This window comes from Lampris incognitus, chromosome 15 (genome assembly GCF_029633865.1).
Source record: "Lampris incognitus isolate fLamInc1 chromosome 15, fLamInc1.hap2, whole genome shotgun sequence".
In the NCBI taxonomy this organism is placed as follows: domain Eukaryota; kingdom Metazoa; phylum Chordata; class Actinopteri; order Lampriformes; family Lampridae; genus Lampris; species Lampris incognitus.
Window position 1 is genome coordinate 42685939 of NC_079225.1, and position 24631 is coordinate 42710569.

Here is a 24631-nt window from a genome sequence, read left to right on the forward strand (position 1 = left end):
GAGCCACACAACCAGTCAGCCACACAAACACAACCAGTCAGTCAAGCAGGCGAGTAGTAAGGTCTCAGCTTGTTAAATAATTTCTTGGGTAGAGAAATCCCCACCGTGGCGTCATATGTGCGATGGTGTTAACACTGGCTGCTACAGCTGACACACACACACACACACACACACACACACACACACACACACACACACACACACACACACACACACACACACACACACACACACACACACACACACACACACACACACACTGTCTCCCTTCTCTGTCGCTCTTTCTCTCCCTCTGTCTCTCTCCCTCTGTCTCTCTCCCTCTCTCTCTCTGCCTCCCTCTCTCTGCCTCCCTCCCTCCCTCTCTCTCTCTCTTTATTGGCATGGCTTAACACTGTACATGCTGCCAAAGCATGGGGGTTAAACATGGCAGAAGCTCAACAATAACTGGAAACATTACTGAAAACAAACACACTACATCAAAGACACACAGCACAGCAAAGACACATAGTACCAAACAAAACCAACACACTGGCATCAAGTAGAACAGCAACAACGTGTCAGGTGACTGTCACTCACTGTGCCTCACTTTATGGCAGGCAGCAACATAGACCGCTGCTAACTTACACTCACTGTGACTCACTTTATGGCAGGCAGCAACATAGCCTGCTGCTAACTTACACTCACTGTGCCTCACTTTATGGCAGGCAGCAACATAGACTGTTGCTAACTCCCCCCCCCCCCCCCCGCCTCACTTTATGGCAGGCGGTAACATAGACTGCTGCTAACTTACACTCACTCTGCCTCCCTTTATGGCAGGCAGCAACATAGACCGCTGCTAACTTACACTCACTGTGCCTCACTTTATGGCAGGCAGCAACATAGACCGCTGCTAACTTACACTCACTGTGCCTCACTTTATGGCAGGCAGCAACATAGCCTGCTGCTAACTTGCACTCACTGTGCCTCACTTTATGGCAGGCAGCAACATAGACTGGTGCTAACTTACACTCACTGTGCCTCACTTTATGGCAGGCAGCAACATAGACTGCTGCTAACTTACACTCACTGTGCCTCACATTATGGCAGGCAGCAACATAGACTGCTGCTAACTTACACTCACTGTGCCTCACTTTATGGCAGGCAGCAACATAGCCTGCTGCTAACTTGCATTCACTGTGCCTCACTTTATGGCAGGCAGCAACATAGACTGCTGCTAACTTGCACTCACTGTGCCTCACTTTATGGCAGGCAGCAACATAGACCGCTGCTAACGTACACTCACTGTGCCTCACTTTATGGCAGGCAGCAACATAGACTGCTGCTAACTTACACTCACTGTGCCTCACTTTATGGCAGGCAGCAACATAGACCGCTGCTAACGTACACTCACTGTGCCTCACTTTATGGCAGGCAGCAACCTAGCCTGCTGCTAACTTACACTCACTGTGCCTCACTTTATGGCAGGCAGCAACATAGACCGCTGCTAACGTACAGCTCTTTGGGTCTTCCCCTGGTAGGACTGGCAGTTTTTCTTCATCTGATAGGTTAAGAAAACCTTTTGTTATTAGCTCGAATTGTTTAAAATGTGCTTCTCTAACATGTTTATATTTTTCACATGTGGTGAGGAAGTGGACAGAGACAGGGAGAGAGAGAGAGGGAGGGAAGTCTCTCCCTCTCTCTCCCTCTCTGTCTCTCTCTCCCTCTCTCTCTAAAGCTGTTTTCCGCTGGTTCAGGGAAATATGACAAGTGATCTCTGGCATTCAACATCCTGTTAATTTTCCTCTTCTCTCAGGAACAAACTCACACACACACACACATGTATATATATATATATATATATATATATATATATATATATATATATATATATATATATATATATAGCGTCTCTCTGATATATAGCGTCTCTCTGTGTCTTTGGCCGGGACGGCAGCTGTCCTCGTCACTGCTGTGGGGCTGGCCGGGGCACCGGTCGGCATCTGTTGCCCGGCTTTAGGGATTTCAGCTGGGGTTAAAGATTCAGCATCTGCCCTGTCAGCTGAGGGTTAGTGCCCCCCCCCCCCATCTCTGAATCAATTTGGGGGTTTTGTAATGGAAGATTAACTTTTCCTTAAATGTGAAGGCCTGACTTTGTTAATACTGTAGAAACAAGACGAGTCATTGTTTAAGTCTGTTTCTTGTTAGATAAGGAGTCATTTTAATCTCTCTCTCTGTCTGTCTCCTTCTCTGTCTCTCTCCCTCCCTCTCTGTCTCTCTGTCTGTCTGTCTCTATCTCTCTCTCTCTCTATCGGCCCAATCTCACATACCAAACAGTGGAGAGTACCTCTGAAAGAAATGTCCTGAAACTTGAGACTGAGACAGACAGACAGAGAGTGAGAGACAGACAGACAGAGAGTGAGAGAGAGAGACAGACAGAGAGTGAGAGACAGACAGAGAGTGAGAGACAGACAGACAGACAGACAGACATGAGAGAGAGAGAGAGACAGACAGACAAAGAGTGAGAGAGAGACAGACAGACAGACCGAGAGTGAGAGAGACAGACAGACAGACAGAGAGTGAGAGAGAGACAGACAGACAGACAGAGAGTGAGAGACAGACAGACAGACAGACCGAGAGTGAGAGAGACAGACAGACAGACATGAGAGAGAGACAGACAGACAGACAGACAGACAGACAGACAGACAGACAGACAGACAGACAGACAGACAGACAGACAGAGAGTGAGAGAGAGACAGACAGACAGAGAGTGAGAGACAGACAGACAGACATGAGAGAGAGAGAGAGAGAGAGAGAGAGAGAGAGAGAGAGAGAGAGAGACAGACAGACAGACAGACAGACAGACATGAGAGAGAGACAGACAGACAGACAGACAGACAGACAGTGAGAGAGAGAGACAGACAGACAGATATGAGAGAGAGAGACAGACAGAGAGAGACAGAGAGAGTGAGAGAGAAAGAGAGAGAGGGGGGAGACAGACAGACAGACAGACAGAGAGAGACAGACAGACAGACAGACATGAGAGAGAGAGACAGTTAGAGAGAGACAGAGAGAGTGAGAGAGAAAGAGAGAGAGGGGGAGACAGACAGACAGACAGACAGACAGACAAACAGAGAGAGAGAGAGAGAGAGAGAGAGAGAGAGAGAGAGAGAGAGAGAGAGAGAGAGAGAGAGAGAGAGAGAGACAGAGAGAGAGAGAGAGGGGGGGGGGGAGACAGTAAGTAATGCCCTGGGATGTCCTGCTATGAAGATATCCTTACAGTGAGCAGAGATCACGTTGCTCACTGTAAGGATATCTTAATAGCAGGACATCCCAGGGCATTACTTACTGTCTCTCTCTCTCTGTCTGTCTGTCTGTCTGTTTGTCTGTCTCTGTCTCACACACACACAACACAGATAGAGAGTTGGAGTGTGTGTGTGTGCGTGTGTGTGTGTGTGTGCGTGTGTGTGTGTGAGACAACTGAAGAACAAATGATGTAAGTGAAAGTCGTACCATGTGACAGTCTGTTTCTCGTGGTCATACAAGTGACGCACAAAACACGACCGGGACGCTTCTTAATTCCACCTTCGAACAACGAAAGGCCCATACCTGGGAGAGGCGGGGAACCGGCCTCATGGTGTCAGGTCCACCACCTCGCCCCGAAGGTCAAAAACACAAGGGTCGTGGTCGTGGCGTTTGGCTAGCCGCAGACGAGGGACTACGGCCCCCTCACCGTCAGCGGGGCTCCATCGGAGAGGGTGAGGAGTTTCAAGTGCCTTGGTGTCCACCTCACTGAGGACCTCTCATGGACAAGACACATAGATAGTGTGACGGTGAAGGCACGGCAGTGCCTCTACTTCCTGTGCCGCCTGGCCAGGACCAGGCTCTCCCCACAGGTGCTCAGGACGTTCTACGTGGGCACCATCGAGGGCCTCCTGGCTGGGGACATCACCACATGCTTTGGCAGTACTGCTGAGCAGGACCGTAAAGAGCGTGCCACTAACTGCCCCCTTCCTGCCCTGCAGGACATTTACCTATGGCGGTGCAGAATGCGGGGTAGGGGGGCTAGTTAGGGACCCCGGTCAGCCGGACCACGGCCTGTTCTCAGTGGTGAGGTCAGGAAGACGTTATCGCAGCCTGAGGACCAACACCAAGAGGCTCAGGAGGAGCTTCTCCCCTCAGGCGGCCCGGAAGCTAACCGAACCGAGGACGCCTCATGGGGGCTGAACCCCCAAATCACATCGGGGAAACATTTCATTGCCTTTGTCTTGACATTGTGTAGGTGACGTTGTGTACGTGATGAACAGACTTGAAGTTGAACGCGATCACCGATAGCGGGCGGCTACGTTAAGTCTCGTACTGAACGCTGAGGGGGTTATCCATCTTCTAGAACCAGGAGGACCGGTGTGCTCCTGGTTCTAGTTTTATGCATGTGTGCTTTTGTGAAGGAGACCTCTCGGTGTATAGAAGCCACGACAAGACTATCTGCTGTCGTGCTTCGGCTAGCCTCCTCCCCCGACAACGACTAAATACCTTCTAATTTGTGTCTTTACACATGCTTTTTCTTCATTTCAACTGTTTTCTTTTTTCTTTTTTTGGATTTCCCCCCCCCGCTTTTTTCCTCCCCAATTGTACCCGGCCAATTACCCCACTCTACCGAGCCGTCCCGGTCGCTGCTCCACCCGACTACCACACGCCTCCTCCGACACATGTGGAGTCACCAGCCGCTTCTTTTCACCTGACAGTGAGGAGTTTCACCAGGGGGACGTAGCGCGTGGCAAGATCAGGCTATTCCCCCGCAGTTCCCCCTCCCCCCCCAAACAGGCGCCCTGACTGACCAGAGGAGGCGCTACTGCAGCGACCAGGACACATACCCACATCCGGCTTCCCACCTGCAGACACGGCCAATTGTGTCTGTAGGGACGCCCGACCCAGCCGGAGGCAACACGGGTAACGCGTTATGCTTAGAGACCGGTACTGGTTTTACTGTCCTCTTTACTGACTGTCTCCCTCTTTACTGACTGTCTCCCTCTTTACTGACTGTCTCCCTCTTTACTGACTGTCTCCCTCTTTACTGACTGTCTCCCTCTTTACTGACTGTCTCCTGCATCCTCCTCTCCTGTAGAGCAACACGGTCACAGAGAGGGTGCGAACACAAACCTCAGCGAAATAATCCTGTCTCGGGTAATGTATTGCTAATTCATTACCAATGCCTTGCTAATGCCTTGCTAGTGCATTAGCAAGGCATTGCTTTTCTACCCCCCAGAGCAACTGACAGTCTCACATAATCCACTTTGGCAGCCTTTCAAACATGGCATCAATTAAAGCAAACGAAGATTGACTTGTTCTTGTTATTTTTAACTCCTAGAACTAATTCCTGACCTTGTCCCACGCAGGAAGGCCAGGCCGGCGTTAGCCGTTGTTAGTGTGTACGTAGAACCACAGAGATGTCTCAAATGCTGGACATGAATTAGCCCGGACTCTTTTGGGACTGGTAACAACATGGCCCGAAGTGCAAACAAAACAAAACACAAAAGCAGGAGTGTTTCTGTTGCGTGTCTGGGCGCTGTGGCCCTCCGCCTCATCAGCGATCGTAAAGCTTCTGATCCCTGAACTAAAGTTCACGCCGTTGCCGCAGCAAAGCGCGGTAGCCAAATGCCTAAAATGTAGAAATGCAACTCTGTGACTGCGGCTCTCACCCTGCAAGACCAGACCCTGTTGTGACGCCGGGACGTGTGATAGAGAACAGTGAGATTTTCTAAATACAAAACATAACTCACATTCTAAAAGGCTTAATGTGCAAAAAAATAAATAAAATAAAAAATCAATTTTCCTGAAATATCATTTCAGTAAATATCCTCAGGGATTGCTGAATGGTACCAACCCAACCGGCCCGGGTCTCTGGGATTTTGGAGCGGTTCAAAGTCAACAACTTTACCAGAATCACCCAAAGCTTCAGTAAATTCAATGTAAGTTGAAAAATCCTCATGGTTGCCATTTCGACATTACGACTTGAATTTCGAAAACCTTTTCAAAGCCCCGAGGCGTTCTTGAACAGATCTCGGGTGAAATCCAGTAACAGTAATGACGGAGACCTTTGGTCAGCAGGGTCTCAGCCTACGGTGTTCTCCCATTAAAAGTGCTCGGCGAGATCGGTTGGTTTCCAGAGATTATCCACTACCCAGATCGCATTAGGGGGATTATTTGGATGCTGTGCCAGCCGCTGGGGGCTGTTAATGAGGGCACAGTGGGCTAGCAATACGGCCACTGGTCATCGACAATAACACAAACCCACACTAATCTAAATCCCTTTGGCACACTCAAAGTATTCGCAGGAAGTCCGCGGATTACGAACGAGTTCCGTTCCGAGTCTGTTCGTAAATCGAATTGCAGTATGTAACTCGGTACAGTAACGTACAGGTCACATCTAGTGGCAGTTAGTCAAATGTTTGTCTTAGTATGTCGTATATATTTTATCTAAAACTTCACCAATATGCTAATGTGGTGGACACGTATTGGGGATAGAATTCCCCCCAGGAACTAAGGGTTAAGTCAGGGCTGCCCTGGCAGGTTAACGCAGGGTTAAGTTATGGTTGTCCAGCCAGTTTCCTGGTTCTTCTTGGGGCCTCCGCTCAGTCGAGCTGTGGTTTGGTTGTCTCTCTGATTTACCGTGGATTAAAGAAAGTTGGCTAAAGTGTGAACCTACGGTCTCCTCCGTCCCTTCGGCTCTACAATAACAATAATAATAACAGTAATAATAAATGTAACTACAATACAGTATCTATAAGTGAGAGAGAGAATGTGTGCATAGGTATGAAACACTTTAAAGGAGCATTTCCTACATTTCAAACTCCCCACCTGCCACTGTCCCCAGAGCAGGTGGTGACCGGCGGAGGCCGGCTGTTTGACGCCGGAAACCAGAGCCCGCTCGGGGCTCGCCTCCCCGCCTCCCCGGGTAAGTGGAAAAATGATAAGAGCACTTCACCTCCCTCTGTAAGCCTTACTATTTCCACTTCCCTTCCAGTCGGGGTCGTTTTCGTTGGCGCATCGCCGCCACTTGCATCAGGTTTACGCTCCGAGGCCACGATTACGAGGGTAAACACACGGCAAATTTAAGTCACAACACAATCCTTAAAACTCAAAATGGTGACGACGTCTAAAATGCAGTCCCCCCCCCCCTTTTTCGCCCCGACTGTACCCGGCCAATGACCCCACTCTTCTGAGCCGTCCCGGTGGCTGCTCCGCCCCCTCTGCCGATCCGGGGAGGGCTGCAGACTACCCCATGCCTCCTCCCATACATGTGGAGTCACCAGCCGCTTCGTTTCACCTGACAGTGAGGAGTTTCACCAGGGGGACGTAGCACGTGGGAGGATCACGCTAACCCCCCCTGCCCCCCATACAGGCTCCCCGACCGACCAGAGGAGGCGCTAGTGCAGCGACCAGGACACGTGCCCACATCCGGCTTCCCACCCGCAGACACGGCCAATTGTGTGTGTAGTGACGCCCGACCAAGCCGGAGGCAACACGGGGATTCGAACCGGCGATCCCCGTGTCGGTAGGCAACGGAACAGACCGCCACGCCACCCGGACGCCCCATAAACATGTAGCGTTTTGAGCGCCACATAAAGCAGTCCGTCCGTTTGTTAGCACGAACTATTGTGTGTAACTCGAGTTTTTCAAATAATAGGCCCGGGGCGTCCGGGTGGTGTAGCGGTCCTGCTCCGTTGCCTACCGACACGGGGATCGCCGGTTCGAATCCCCGTGTTACGTCCGGCTTGGTCGAGTGTCCCCACAGACACAATTGGCCGTGCCTGGGGTGGGAAGCCAGATGCGGGTATGTACCCTGGTTGCTGCACTAGCGCCTCTTCTGGTTGGTCGGGGCGCCTGTTCAGGGGGGGGAGGGGGAACTGGGGGGAGTAGCGTGATCCTCCCACGCGCTACGTCCCCCTGGTGAAACTCCTCACTGTCAGGTGAAAAGAAGCGGCTGGCGACTCCCAGAGGTGGAAAAACCCGGTCCAGAAAGTAAAAACCCTAACCGTGTCTTTACTCCACCCATGTAGTAAACCATCAGATTGCACTGACTAGTTTCCCAAATTAGCTGGTTTAATACCTGGATGGAGCAAAGACACGGTTAGGGTTTTTACTTTCTGGACCGGGTTTTTCCACCTCTGGCGACTCCACATGTACCGGAGGAGACATGTGGTAGTCTGCAGCCCCTCCCCCCGGATCGGCAGAGGGGGGCGGAGCAGCGGCCGGGACGGCTCGGGAGAGTGGGGTAACTGGCCGGATAGAACTGGGGAGAACAAACAAAACAATAACAGGCTTTACGAAGGTCGGTCCGTAAGTACGGGCGTTCGTGAGTCGGGCGTTCGTACCCCGGGGGGCCACCCGCACTCATCAATACAACAAACACATGTGGAGGCATGTGGACGAGTGTCATAGTTACCAGTACACACGGACACAACCGGAACAATAACAACCGGAACCCCCACACGGTGCAGAGATGGACAACCTCTGCTGACTAACTCATAGCGAACACCCACAGACGGACACCACGACACGTACAAAACAGAAGCGGGTTACACGTCAACCGCGGCGGCCAGACATGCTAGCCTCCTCGTCAACCATTATTCCCGTGACCTTCATCCATCCAATCCAGACTGAGCAACCTCCGGGTCTGTCTGCGTCTTCGTCGGCAGTCTACCGAGAACCTGCGGTGACACGCGGTCGGGTTCCCACCAAAGCCTGGCGGGACTTTTCCGCAGCTACACACGTCCAGACCTTGGAGCTGCCCGGGACAACCACAGCTTTACTGGGAGCCACAGGGGGTCGCCCAACATAACCACCACGGTCTCCAGTGGGCCAGCACAAAAAATTTCAATGTTTTGTGCTTTGCTCAACGGTACCACAGCAGCAGCAGCTGCCCGGCTGTTTCTCGGAAAGGCCAGGGACCGGAAATAGCAAAATTCCAGGTGAGAACTTTCCTCTCCGTCCTTTAGACTACAACTACCCCTCCATCCATCCCTTATCCAAACCACTGATCCGGCTCTCAGGGTCGTGGGGATGCCGACGCCTACCCCAGCAGCCATTGGGCGGCAGGCGGGGAGACACCCTGGACAGGCCGCCAGGCCATCACAGGGCCCACACACACACACACACACACACACACACATTCACATAGGAACAATTTAGTACGGTGAGTCACCTGACCTACATGTCTCTGGACTGTGGGAGGAAACCGGAGCATCCGGAGGAAACCCACACAGACACGAGGAGAACATGCAAACTCCACACTGAGGACGACCCGGGACGACCCCTAAGGTTGGACTACCCCGGGGCTCGAACCCAGGACCTTCTTGCTGTGAGGCGACCGCGCTAACCACTGTGCCACACACACACACACACACACACACATATATATATATATATATATATATATATATATATATATATAGTGAAACTCAAGTACACACTATCACAAAACAACCGCTGGCCTGAGCTACTGCCTCACAAATTGCAACGATTGATTTCAAAATCTGACCAAAGACATAATTACCAGAGACCAAAAAGAGGCCAATACTCTGTGTGTGTGTGTGTGTGTGTGTGTGTGTGTGTGTTTTGACTTGGCCTCTAGGGACAACTGCCAGTATTATTTCAGGGCTTCCGGTGTATCTGCTGGCTGCTCGCTTCCATTTCCTCTTCCATGCTCCCGTCATTGTTTACAGTCACATGAGCAACTTGAGACACGAGAATGGAGTTGGAGTTGAGAGACAATGTCTACGACCGGATTGTTTCACAAGTACTTGACACGGGTCAAATATTTCTCCACAAACTAAAATAAACTGATGCTTTTTGTAGCTGTTTTAGGTCGAGACAATATTTTGGCAAATGCGTTTCGTCTCTTTCGCTCCCCACACGGACTGTTACCAACATCCAAGCATATATATCTCATCTCATCTTCAGCTGCTTCTCCGGGGTTGGGTCGCAGTGGCAGCAAGGTAAGTAGGGCACTCCAGATGTCCCTCTCCCCAGCAACACCCTCCAGCTCCTCCTGGGGGATCCCAAGGTGTTCCCAGGCCAGATTGGACAAGTAGTCCCTCCAGCGAGTTCTGGGTCTACCCCGGGGTCGCCTCCCAGTTGGACGTCTCCCAGAAAACCTCCAAAGGTAGGCAACCAGGAGGCATCCTAATCAGATGCCCGAACCACCTCAACTGGATCCTTTCGATGCGAAGGAGCAGCGGCTCTACTCCGAGCTCCCTCCGGATGTCTGAGCTCCTCACCCTATCTCTAAGGCTGAGCCTAGACACCCTATGGAAGAAACTCATTTCAGCCGCTTGTATCCGCGATCTCACCCTTTCGGTCACTGCCCAAAGCTCATGAGCATAGGTGAGGGTTGCAATGAAGACTACTGATAAATTGGGAGCTTTGCTTTCAGGCTCAGCTCCCTCTTCACCACAACGGTCCACATTACTGCTGATGCTGCACAAATCCACCTGTCAATCTCCCGCTCCATCCTACCCTCACCCGTGAACAAGAGCCCAAGATACTTGAACTCCATCAGTTGAGGCAACAACTCATCCCCAACCCGGAGGGAGAAATCCACCACTCTCTGGTAGAGAACCACGGCCTCAGACTGGGAGGTGCTGACTCTCATCCCGGCCATTTCACACTCAGCTGCAAACCGCCCCAGTGCGCTGGAGGTCTCATTTTGATGAAGCCAACAAAACCACATCATCTGCGAAGAGCAGAGATGCAATTCTGAGGTTCCCAAAACGGACACACTCCTCACCTTGGCTGCACCTTGAGATCCTGTCCATGAATATCACAAACAGAACCGGAGACAAGGGACAACCTTGGCAGAGTCCGACACCCATCGAGAACGTGTTTGATTTTGTGCCGAGAATGTGGACACAGCTCTCGCTTTGGTTATACAAGGACCGGATGGCTTGTAGCAACTGCCCCGGTACTCCGTACTCCTGCAGTACCCCCCACAGAGTGCGCAGGGGTACACAGTCAAAAGCCTTCTCCAAGTCCACAAAACACATGTAGACTGGCTGGTCAAACTCCCATGCCTCCCTCAACACTTATGCAAGGGAAAGAGTTGGTCCATTGTTCCATGGCCAGGATGGAATCAGCTCCCTCTTCACCACAACGGTCCGCATTACTGCTGATGCTGCACAAATCCACCTGTCAATCTCCCGCTCCATCCTACCCTCACCCGTGAACAAGAGCCCAAGATACTTGAACTCCATCAGTTGAGGCAACAACTCATCCCCAACCCGGAGGGAGAAATCCACCACTCTCTGGTAGAGAACCACGGCCTCAGACTGGGAGGTGCTGACTCTCATCCCGGCCATTTCACACTCAGCTGCAAACCGCCCCAGTGCGCTGGAGGTCTCATTTTGATGAAGCCAACAAAACCACATCATCTGCGAAGAGCAGAGATGCAATTCTGAGGTTCCCAAAACGGACACACTCCTCACCTTGGCTGCACCTTGAGATCCTGTCCATGAATATCACAAACAGAACCGGAGACAAGGGACAACCTTGGCAGAGTCCGACACCCATCGAGAACGTGTTTGATTTTGTGCCGAGAATGTGGACACAGCTCTCGCTTTGGTTATACAAGGACCGGATGGCTTGTAGCAACTGCCCCGGTACTCCGTACTCCTGCAGTACCCCCCACAGAGTGCGCAGGGGTACACAGTCAAAAGCCTTCTCCAAGTCCACAAAACACATGTAGACTGGCTGGTCAAACTCCCATGCCTCCCTCAACACTTATGCAAGGGAAAGAGTTGGTCCATTGTTCCATGGCCAGGATGGAATCCGCATTGTTCCTCCTGGATCTGAGGTTCAACAATCGGTCAGAGTCCCCTTTCCAGCACCCTAGATTAGACTTTCCCAGGGAGGCTGAGCAATGTGATGCCCCGATAATTGGAGCGCACCCTCTGGTCACCTCTATATGACAACGAGTTGCTGGGGGAAAGGCTCTGACTGTTGTGTATACTTATGCACCGAATAGCAGTTTGGAGTATCTGGCCTTCTTGGAGTCTCTGGACGGTGTCCTGGATAGGGTTCCGCCTGGGGACTCTATAGTTCTGCAGGGGGACTTCTACGCTCACGTGGACAACAATGGAGAAACCTTGAGGGGCGTGATTGGGAGGAACGGCCTCCCTGATCGGAACCCGAGCGGTGCCTTGTTATTGGACTTCTGTGCGAGTCATGGATTGGCCATAACGAACACCGTGTTCGAACACAAGGTAGCTCATAAGTGTACTTGGTACCAGAACACCTTAGGCCGAAGATCAATGACAGACTTTGTCGTTGTATCATCAGATCCGCGGCCGTCTGATTTGGACACTCGGGTGAAGAGAAGAGCAGAGCTGGCAACTGATCACCGCCTGGTGGCGAGTTGGATCAGATGGCGGGGAAGACCTGGCAAACCCAAACGTGTGGTGAGGGTGAACTGGGAACATCTGGCGGAGGCCCCTGTCCGTGAGGTCTTCAACTCCCACCTCTGGAAGAAATTCTCGTGTATCTCGAGGGAGGCTGGGGACATGGAGCTTGAGTGGGCCATGTTCAAAGCCTCTATTGCAGATGCGGCAGGTAGGAGCTGTGGTCGTAAGGTCACCGGTGCCTGTCGAGGTGGCAAAAGAATCCGCTGGTGGACACCGGCGGTGAGGGAAGCCATCGGGCTGAAGAAGGAGGCCTTTCGGGCTTGGTTGGCCCAGGGGTCTCCTGAAGCAGCAGACAGGTACCGGGGAGCCAGAAGCTCCCCGGTACCTGTCTGCCGCAGCTTCGGCGGTTGTGGAAGCAAAAACTCCGGTGTGGGGGGAGTATACGCCTGTGTGTGTGTGTGTGTGTGTGTGTGTGTGTGTGTGTGTGTGTGTCCCCGTGCAGGCATGTGTTTGCATGCTGTCCTAATGTGCAGGGCTCTGGTGTTGTTTGGCTGGTTGACTAATGACTATTGACCATATGTTGGAGCTGTTAGACGAGCAGGGCTCCTCCAGTGCAGACTGAGAGGAGGCCCCTGAGGTCTGACAGTCACATTGGTGAGTGACTGCTGAATGATCAAACTTGATCTTTAATTAACTAACTAGATATCTAACTAGCAAACTAACTAACAAACGCTTTAAATGTGAAGGCCTGACTTTGTTAATACTGTAGAAACAAGACGAGTCATTGTTTAAGTCTGTTTCTTGTTAGATAAGGAGTCATTTTAATCTCTCTCTCTGTCTGTCTCCTTCTCTGTCTCTCTCCCTCCCTCTCTGTCTCTCTGTCTGTCTGTCTCCTTCTCTGTCTCTCTCCCTCCCTCTCTGTCTGTCTGTCTCTATCTCTCTATCGGCCCAATCTCACATACCAAACAGTGGAGAGTACCTCTGAAAGAAATGTCCTGAAACTTGAGACTGAGACAGACAGACAGAGAGTGAGAGACAGACAGACAGAGAGTGAGAGAGAGACAGACAGAGAGTGAGAGACAGACAGACAGAGAGTGAGAGACAGACAGACAGACAGACATGAGAGTGAGAGAGAGACAGACAGACAGACAGACCGAGAGTGAGAGAGACAGACAGACAGACATGAGAGAGAGACAGACAGACAGACAGTGAGAGAGAGAGACAGACAGAGAGTGAGAGACAGACAGACAGACAGACATGAGAGAGAGACAGACAGACAGACAGACAGACATGAGAGAGAGACAGACAGACAGACAGACAGTGAGAGAGAGAGAGAGAGAGAGAGACAGACAGACAGACAGAGAGTGAGAGACAGACAGACAGACAGAGAGTGAGAGAGAGACAGACAGACAGACAGACAGACAGAGAGTGAGAGACAGACAGACAGACAGACCGACCGAGAGTGTTACTTAGTCAAACTAACTAACAAACACTTTCCCCAGCATAGAAAACACTGTTTCTACAGATAACGGGCTGCCGAACACACAAGTTAACTCCATTCTATGGACATCACATCACATCTCATCACGGTCCCCTAAACTTCAGAAACACCTGCATGTGTGAACTTGATTCCCACCACCAGCCTGTTGGATTCTCATTATGGCGCAGCAGCGTCGGTAAAGCTGTTGAAGTCCAATCTATTTTTAGATGACTGACTGATCATTCAGGTAATTTAGATGACTGATTGGCGGCCTGTCCACGGTGTCTCCCCACCTGCCGCCCAACGCCCGCTGGGACGGGCTCCAGCACCCCCGCGACCCGGATTCGGATAAGCGGCTTGGATGACGGATGAACGGACTTCTGTGTGGCGGTGACTTCTAATACTGTGCTAGAAAAGTTGCCCTTCACACCTTTTTGTTGCGTGTGTAGCACAGGCATCTCGACACACAAGGTCAAGTCTGAGCCCTGGTCTGCAAAAGCTTCGAGTCAGAACACAGAGTGAGACACTCTATCAAAGTGAGTCCGAAGCAGATCTCCGCAAACTCGGCACCGGCTGAGCGGACGTGAGCTGAGCGACAGCCGGCGGCTCCGCTGAAATGAATGAGTGGCTGTTAACTGAGGGCTAACGGGGCCGTGGTGTGGCCCTCTGACCCTGGATCCATCCTTCACTTCCTGATGAAGTACCCGTTGGCCCTTGTTCCAGCTACTGATGGGCCGATAATGGCTGATTAAGGGCTATTTTACAGAGCATTCTGTGACTTCGCCCTTTAGACTGACAGATTGATTTGTGTGGCTCCGTGTGTGTGTGCGTGTGCGTGTGCGTGTGTGTTTGTGCGCAGTTTAAAAGTACAGACATCTTGTCATGTAACAGTGAATGCATTTTGTGCATGTGTTTGTGAGTGTGCATGGTGCATGTGTGCGTGCATGGTGCAGCTGGGGTATTGTGTCAACGCAGAGTTATTTAGCAGTGGTAAAAAAAAGTCAGTGACTCTCTCTCACACACACACACACAGACACACACACACACACACACACTACATTCCTGCACAAAACCATGATTAGTCAGCCTGCAGGAGGAAACGCCAGCGTCCTTACTCATGCCTTCCTCTGTCACGTCAGACCACAACAACCCCGGTGCTTAAGCGTTCTGCAAAGGAGCAGGACTCGGGGCACCTCCAACGGGTTCTGCAGACTGAACTCAAGACGGTTCCCCTTAGTGGCCCATCACACAACCCCTTCACAGACGCTTTACGAACAGCGACGGCTCTTCCACAAACTTCTACAGCCAGTTTTTCTTTTCTCCCGAGCAACGGTTAACGGCTGTTCGTTTGGGGTGAGAACCTCGGCGCCGCTCATCCCCTCCATCCGGTCCCCGGCAGAACTCCGAGGTCTTTAGTCTTAGTGCATGAAGAACGTCCACCCATCCATGATCCGAACCGCCTAGCCTGCTCTCAGGGTGGCGGGGATGCTGGAGCCTACTATCCCAGCAGTCACTGGGCGGCGGGTGGGGAGACACCCTGGACAGGACGAGCCAGGCCGTCACAGCCCCTCCCCTCCCCCCCCCCCCACACACACCTAGAGACAGTTCATCTGACCTACACGTCTTCGGACTGTGGGAGGAAACCGGAGCCCCCCCGGAGGAAACCCACCCAGACTTAGCAGTGTCGACGGCAATCTCCTGCCTAGTTAGTCAGAGTCCTGTCTCACCCCCTCCTTCTCTTTTCTCACCCCTCGATTTAACGGCTTGTATCGGCACTCTCGTGCCCAAACGGCCTGTTCCTCCGCCGATGAAACGGGGGGGGGGGGTTTCTCTGCCAGCCCCGGGAGGTCCACATCCCTGTCCTCTCCCTCTCCCCCTTGCTAGCTGGAGCGGCGCTAACTGCAGCCTCTCCGTCACTCCTCTGTTCTTTCTCTTTTCCTCGTTCTGTTCTCCTACCTTTCGCCACGTTTGGCGGCAAGATGGCGGGTGGTACTTTTCTGCACGTAACGTGCGGGTCCGTCGTTCTCGGACCAAGCGTGTCAGCGTGTCGTGGTGCCTCGCTAAGGGGTTTGCTATCGCGCTCCTGTGGCAGCGCCGCCCAGGGCCATTCTCACGCACGTGTTCAGCGAGACGTTGTGGATTCTGACACCCGTCGCTTGTTTTTCAACACAACCGTTAACGCGCTCGCCACGTTTAACGGCCCAGCCACGTCGTCCCCCCCCCATTTTTAAAAGGTGGAGGAATTTGCGGCGAGAACACACGCGAGCTCGGTGATCCAGGTGTGGCGATTCAACTTTTCCAGCAGCACATTTAACGAAAAAAGAACGGCGTCTCTCTTACAGCCAAACTCAAATTCTTTGGCACACGAAAAGCAAAAGAACTGTGGTTTCTTTGTTTGCAGAAAGCCCACAACAATGGATGAAAAAGACAAGTCCTATGAAATGTTGCTCCTGGGAGAAGTGTGTGTGATTTGAAATGGTGCCACTGACAGCGAGGGGGGTCCTCAACGCCGACCGAGTTCCCGCTCGACTTAAAACCACCTCCCCTGGACGTTTACCTTTACTCATGTGGCGGACACCTCCCTCCCCAGCAACTCACGAGGCAGTCAGCAGATAAATACCACTATAGCAATCATATCAGATTACTATATAGTGGTATATCTGCTACATAGTAGCCACACCACAGTGGTACTATAACAAGTAGTACTAGTATATTTGCTACATAGTAATCATATCACATTACTATATAGTGGTATATCTGCTACATAGTAGCTACACCACAGTGGTACTATAAGAAGTAGTACTAGTATATTTGCTACATAGCAATCATATCAGATTACTATATAGTGGTATATCTGCTAAATAGTAGCTACACCACAGTGGTACTATAAGTAGTAGTACTAGTATATTTGCTACATAGCAATCATATCAGATTACTATATAGTGGTATATCTGCTACATAGTAGCTACACCACAGTGGTACTATAAGAAGTAGTACTAGTATATTTGCTACATAGCAATCATATCAGATTACTATATAGTGGTATATCTGCTACATAGTAGCTACACCACAGTGGTACTATAAGAAGTAGTACTAGTATATTTGCTACATAGCAATCATATCAGATTACTATATAGTGGTATATCTGCTACATAGTAGCTACACCACAGTGGTACTATAAGAAGTAGTACTAGTATATTTGCTACACAGTAATCATATCAGATTACTATATAGTGGTATATCTGCTAAATAGTAGCTACACCACAGTGGTACTATAAGAAGTAGTACTAGTATATTTGCTACATAGCAATCATATCAGATTACTATATAGTGGTATATCTGCTAAATAGTAGCTACACCACAGTGGTACTATAAGAAGTAGTACTAGCATATTTGCTACATAGTAATCATATCAGATTACTATATAGTGGTATATCTGCTACATAGTAGCTACACCACAGTGGTACTATAAGAAGTAGTACTAGTATATTTGCTACATAGTAATCATATCACATTACTATATAGTGGTATATCTGCTACATAGTAGCCACACCACAGTGGTACTATAAGAAGTAGTACTAGTATATTTGCTACATAGCAATCATATCACATTACTATATAGTGGTATATCTGCTACATAGTAGCCACACCACAGTGGTACTATAAGAAGTAGTACTAGTATATTTGCTACATAGCAATCATATCACATTACTATATAGTGGTATATCTGCTACATAGTAGCTACACCACAGTGGTACTATAAGAAGTAGTACTAGTATATTTGCTACATAGCAATCATATCAGATTACTATATAGTGGTATATCTGCTAAATAGTAGCCACACCACAGTGGTACTATAAGAAGTAGTACTAGTATATTTGCTACATAGAAATCATATCACATTACTATATAGTGGTATATCTGCTACATAGTAGCCACACCACAGTGGTACTATAAGAAGTAGTACTAGTATATTTGCTACATAGCAATCATATCAGATTACTATATAGTGGTATATCTGCTAAATAGTAGCTACACCACAGTGGTACTATAAGAAGTAGTACTAGTATATTTGCTACATAGCAATCATATCAGATTACTATATAGTGGTATATCTGCTACATAGTAGCTACACCACAGTGGTACTATAAGAAGTAGTACTAGTATATTTGCTACATAGTAATCATATCAGATTACTATATAGTGGTATATCTGCTAAATAGTAGCCACACCACAGTGGTACTATAAGAAGTAGTACTAGTATATTTGCTACATAGCAATCATATCAGATTACTATATAGTGGTATATCCGCTGAATAGTAGCCACACCACAGTGGTACTATAAGAAGTAGTACTAGTATATTTGCTACATAGTAATCATATCAGATTACTATATAGTGGTATATCTGCTGAATAGTAGCTACACCACAGTGGTACTATAAGAAGTAGTACTAGTATATTTGCTACATAGCAATCATATCAGATTACTATATAGTGGTATATCTGCTAAATAGTAGCTACACCACAGTGGTACTATAAGTAGTAGTACTAGTATATTTGCTACATAGTAATCATATCAGATTACTATATAGTGGTATATCTGCTAAATAGTAGCCACACCACAGTGGTACTATAAGAAGTAGTACTAGTATATTTGCTACATAGTAATCATATCAGATTACTATATAGTGGTATATCTGCTACATAGTAGCTACACCACAGTGGTACTATAAGAAGTAGTATTAGTATATTTGCTACATAGCAATCATATCAGATTACTATATAGTGGTATATCTGCTACATAGTAGCCACACCACAGTGGTACTATAAGAAGTAGTACTAGTATATTTGCTACATAGTAATCATATCAGATTACTATATAGTGGTATATCTGCTGAATAGTAGCCATTGTAGCGAATTCGGGGGGGGCAGCCCGGGAACTGCTGCAGCCGGGACACCAACCCGAGTCGCCCCCACCACTATGTCTATGTTGGTCCGACCCGTTAGCCAAGGGCTAGCGAGTCAGTTCGCTGTGGTCGTGACAGTATCACAGTAGATCGTAAAGAGGTGGTGAATAGGAGAATCCAAGTACAGAGCAAGTTCAACATCGATGCATATCAGTGTAACGGACATATCACCATCATAAGAGCACAAAACATCAGGTACAGGTAGAAGGACAGCGCAGTAGCAAGCAAAGAGGTTAACGGTGTTAAATGAGGTGAGGTCACAGTGTTAACAGGTGACACCTGTAGTACACCGGCCTTGGCAAACTTACTTTGGGGATATAGGCAGCATTTCGGATCTCATCCACCATCTCCTGTCCCTCAGGATGCACGTTGGCCACGTGGGTCCACATCCGCTCCCAGGTGACGCTCTCAATGGGGAACCCGGTGCGGTTCACGTAGAACAGAACCCCTCCGTCCTTTTCCTCCTCCTCCCCCGGGGAGCGGGAGCTGTTGTTTAGGGGGGAGGCAGACGATTCCTCCCCGGTGCTGCAGCGGAGGAGGCAGTGAGAACTGCTGCTTTTGGACCGTCCGTGTCGGCTCAGCTTGGCGGGCGAGGTGCCGGTTCTGCTCGGGGAGTTTGGGCCGGTCATGGTTCCGAGTCCAGCACCGACCCAGAGAGGAGGAGGTGGAGTGTGTGTGTGTGTGTGTGTTGGAGGAGTGCAGGTGGTGCGCTTATGGGTCAGCGTTGGTCAGTTCATGTTGAGCTAAAGGAAGAAAAAGAGAAGTTTCACTTCAGAGGCCCAACTCAGTCATGGCATATCAACCTGGCACAATCAATATAATGATGATGCATGTGTACTAATTATTATGTATTGGTACGACACAGACGTAGAAAACCATGTGCCACGATGGAGTGCAAAGAATGTGCAGGTTTTCCCCTGCCAACAGTCACTCCCCAGGTGACTGTGTGGTTGAAGGTGCGTTAACCAGTGAAATCACCTGGTCCGCAAGGAAAATCTGCAAGTCTTAGCGCTCTGTGGTACTGGCTGGTCTCCGTCTGGTGGAAAATAGCCCGTCTGTATCATCTGTGGCAGTGTTTCTCAACCCAGTCCTCAAGGGACCCCCTACCCTGCATATTTTCTTTGCAACCCTGCATAGGTACCTGTTTGCAGTTATTCAACCAATCAGCGATGAAGTTTGCCAGACGTTGCACACCTTGCATAATTAAGTGCTGCGAGATGATTGGTCGAGTAAGTACAAGCGGGGCTACCTATGCAGGGTTACGATGAAAATCTGCAGGATAGGGGGTCCTGGAGGACTGGGTTGAGAAACACTGCTCTGTGGGCATATCGTACTTATCTGCATCAAACCGGCTGCTGTAGAAAGTGTGTAGAAATACAATAAAACACACACACACACACACACACACACACACACAAGTGATTCTAAAACAACGTTATCAACGCACGTTTTGCATCGACCAGCTTTAAGACTTGCACGTGGGGTGAGGGGGGGGGGTAAAGTGGCAACGCAGCCAAACTGCGTGGAAACTGTGTCTTCCTACCGTGCCGCGTCTCTCAGCCCGGGCTGCGAGACGGAGCGGAGGGGGGACATCCGACCAACGAGGACAGCGGGCCGGGAGACGTACAGCGACGCGTCCGACGTGCCATTCATCACACGGCACGGTCGTCCACCGGAAGTTGAAGATAAATCCAGTTTTGACTCCAGCCTTTTTAACTTCACCTTCACGATCCCCCTCTCTCTCTGTCTCTCTCCCTCTCCCTCTCTCCTCTCTCTCTCCCTATCCCTCTCTCTCTCTCCCTATCCCTCTCTCTCTGTCTCTCTCCCTATCCCTCTCTCTCTCTCCCTATCCCTCTCTCTCTCTCTCTCTCCCTCTCCTCTCTCTCTCCCTATCCCTCTCCCCCCTCTCTCTCCCTCTCTCTCTGTCTCTCCCTCTCCCCCCTCTCTCCCTCTCTCTCTGTCTCTCTCCCTATCCCTCTCTCTCTCTCTCTCTCTCTCCCTATCCCTCTCTCTCCCTCTCTCTCTCTCTCTCTCCCTATCTCTCTCTCTCCCTATCCCTCTCTCTCTCTCTCTCTCTGTCCCCCCCTCTCTCTGTCCCCCCCTCTCTCTCTCCCTCTGTCTCCCTATCTCTCCCTCTCCCCCTCTGTCTCTCTCCCTCTCCGGGGCTGTCTACGCTGCGGGGGCTGCTGCCTCACACCGCCGCGATCCACGAAACCGACCTCCGCGACTCATTCTCCTCCGTCCGCGGCCTCGTTATCCACCAAAAGCCGTTTTTTGAAAAATAAAAATCCGTCACATGTTTTCAATCACCGGGGATGAAACGACCCCCACTACCGTCCCACTCTGTTGTTCGCTATCGCCTCCTGCCCACGGCAGACGCCGACGGAAGACGGGCTGACATTGGCGGAGTCGACAAAGAGGGGCGGGGTTAACAAGCCTCCATGCCATATTTGGAAACGACGCCGGGCTGTGATTGGCCGGACGGGTGGCTGAGGGCGTCAACAAGTGAAATCTGCAACAAATGGGATTCCCCCCCCCCTACATGTTTCCGTAGTGGTGGAATTGTTCACAGTTGTTGCTCATTTTAACGGAATGACTTAAAAAAAAACCTTTGGCGATAATCTAATGGTACACAACACAACACAACACAACACAACACAACACAACACAATCACTCCATATTCCTAGAGGCAGCTTCATACGTAGTAGCTGGTTTGAAGATCAACCAAACACTCTAGTTAAAGTACATAAATATGCTAATAAATTATAATCAACAATAACTCTGTGACCGGTTATTTCTTGCCCGGTGCGGGATTCGAACGAGGTGTACCGCACCACAAGGCGACGTCACTAACCGTTCGGCTAAAGGGTCAGACCCGTTAGCTAGGGCAGTGTTTCTCAAACTGGGGTCCGCGGACCCCTAGTGGTCCGTGAAAATGAAATATCTTTAAAAAAAAGATCCTATGACATTTATAAAAATAGGATTATTTTACTCAAATGTGACTGAGACCTTTATCTACCTAAACTATAAAGGGTGACAGGACTTTTTTCTCTAATTACATCTGTTTCACAAGTGTCATTTATTGTATTTTAATAAGAGATCTCGCTCCCGTTTGCATTGTTAAAAGTTACTGCATAAAAATTCTGTTGTTACATATATCTGAAAGTTACTGAATACATATTCTGTTTCGTTACATATATCTGAAAGTTACTGAATACATATTCTGTTTCGTTACATATATCTGAAAGTTACTGAATACATATTCTGTTTTGTTACATATATCTGAAAGTTACTGAATACATATTCTGTTTTGTTACATATATCTGAAAGTTACCGAATACATATTCTGTTTTGTTACATATATCTGAAAGTTACTGAATACATATTCTGTTTTGTTACATATATCTGAAAGTTACTGAATACATATTCTGTTTTGTTACATATATCTGAAAGTTACTGAATACATATTCTGTTTTGTTACATATATCTGAAAGTTACTGAATACATATTCTGTTTTGTTACATATATCTGAAAGTTACTGCATAAGAATTCTGTTTTGTTAACTATATCTAAGTTACAACTGAAAGCTCTTATTTTTGCCCCAAAGAGTGAATAAATTTTATAATGCAATTTAAAATGCAGTTTCTACTGTTTCTACCAAATTGCAACCCCCCTCCCCCAAGATCCGGTGGAGGGGGCCTCAGGGTAGATCAAAAATACGCAGGGGGTCCAGGACCCCAAAAAGGTTGAGAACCACTGAGCTAGGGGGCTAACGTGTCTCATTAGTAGTTTACACCTCCATTCTAATTACACTAATAAATACTTAGATGCTATACTTTATATCAAAAAATCACCACCGATACTTCATATATAGTCTACTGTAATAATAATTATTTTATTTTATAGCACTTTTCTGAAACAATGCCACAAACTGCTCCACAAAATAAAGATAATAAAAAAATAAAAATAAAACCAGACAAGGCAAAAACGAGAGTAAGACCAATTACGAGCAAAATCAGCATCAGTAAAAACACGTGTCAAACATTTGTAAAAGCTTTCAGAAAAAGAAACGTACTTCAGTAATGTACTGGACTTATATACCTGGCTATCCTGTACTATTGTACTGCAACGTGCATGGATAAGAAGACACGCTGGCCGCTGACTGGCAAATCTGATCCTTTAGTCGAGCGGTTAGCGATGTCTCCTGCGGTGCGGGCGATACGGGTTCGCGTCCCGGCCCCGGCACTTCCTGTGGTTGCGTTGTCCCCCGAATTCACCAATACGTCTATTCCATTCAAAACCATTAGAAGCAGTAACAGTTTGCAATGTTACGTCAAAACTTTAAGTCTGACAAAAGCTCAACTTGTTCACACAATTTAAATAGATTACAAGAAGAATTTGTGGTTAATTCAAGTGAAGCCTCGGGAAAGTTGGTCCACGAGGATTAAAATCATTGATTTAATAGGAACAGATACATTTTCACACCCGCACACTTAGAGCCAACCTACAATACTTTATTTAATCATAAAAAGCTAAACACTATTACACATGTAACACCAACAACAATAAAATATGACTGTTCATAAACTACAAACAGGAAACACATCCATCTCTTAACTCAACAGCATGTCTGAACATGATTGTTTGATGCCCAAAATTGTCATTAATTAAACTAATAAGCTTCCTTTATGTACGTTACAGTTTTACATTTGGTGGGTCTGCTTTTATGGCTGTGCCTCTTTTTGTGTCACTCTGCCCTCTTGTGGACAAATGAAACACTGTCCCAAAGACTTCTTTAACAATACATTCTACAAGCACTCATTAAAAGAATAATTATATAGCGTAAAATAACATGTAAAACTACAAACATGTTGAATTGTCAATTTTATTCCCTTATCTATCATAAACAATCAGCGGTAAAAGTGAAAACAAAAATAACCGATTTGAAATTAAGCTTTTAATTGTTTGATTGTGTAATTGGATTACAATTATATATGATAAAACTAAAATCAGATATGAACTAAAAACAGAACATATGATATAAACTAAAATCAGATATAAACTAAAAACAGAACATATGATATAAACTAAAGGCAGCAAGTAACAAATGATAGACTTAACTATGTTTTCCATTGCATATGAAAACAGTCTTTGTTGGTGAACGGTCATAATTTGGTGTCATACTGTCAGTTTTTAATAAATGTGACAGTAAAACTTAATGACCTCATGAAAACTGAGGGGGTCTCACAACTGGGCTGCATGTGAAGCAGTATTTACACATATACTTATGCAAATGAACACTGTGAGAAGAACATCAAACCACATCTCTTTTTTTACACAACACCTACAGTGTGAAGAATGGCAGAGCACTGATGCGATCAGGTAGGAGGATTTCACATTTTTACACACTGTCATACTGAGGTTACCAAAGAGCTTATGGCTTTTGAATAAGCATTACTAATGCAAGCTGTCTTCATAACAATGTACCATGCACAAGCCAGTGTAGATTAACAAAACACAGAAAACCAGGAGAGATGCAAAATTGGTTGTACCACAACAAATGTGTAGAAAACTAATCAGGGATTATTTAATCAGCACATCTGATGAATGAGACTGATTGGTCAAAACTCTCAGTTGATCAGGTAGAGCAAGAAAGGAACACATGTTAAGCTTCTTTCATCTTTGCCAGTCACAAATGTGGATTACCGGCCACAGACCAGATGTGGAGAGGCTGACCAACCACTGACAAGTTGGGAATGTGGACAGAAGCATCGTCAGGAGCATGAAGCTATCAGAGATGTGATGACTG

The 24631-nt window shown here is 48.3% G+C and overlaps 1 protein-coding gene across 3 annotated transcripts in view; it reads right to left on the bottom strand.

The window, feature by feature from the left end:
• vash2 (vasohibin 2) overlaps nucleotides 1-20640 on the bottom strand; it is a 79711-nt gene extending 59071 nt beyond the window's left edge. For 2 of the 3 annotated variants that reach the window (XM_056294525.1, XM_056294527.1), the window contains exons 1-2: nucleotides 20365-20640; nucleotides 19130-19564 (exon numbers count right to left, since the gene is read on the bottom strand). In XM_056294525.1, the coding sequence (XP_056150500.1) occupies nucleotides 19130-19450 (321 nt within the window). In that variant the 5' untranslated portion in view covers nucleotides 19451-19564; nucleotides 20365-20640. Of the gene's footprint in view, nucleotides 1-19129; nucleotides 19565-20268 lie in introns of all 3 variants that reach the window. The other variant, XM_056294526.1, reaches the window with a different exon arrangement.
• Nucleotides 20641-24631: the final 3991 nt, after the last annotated feature.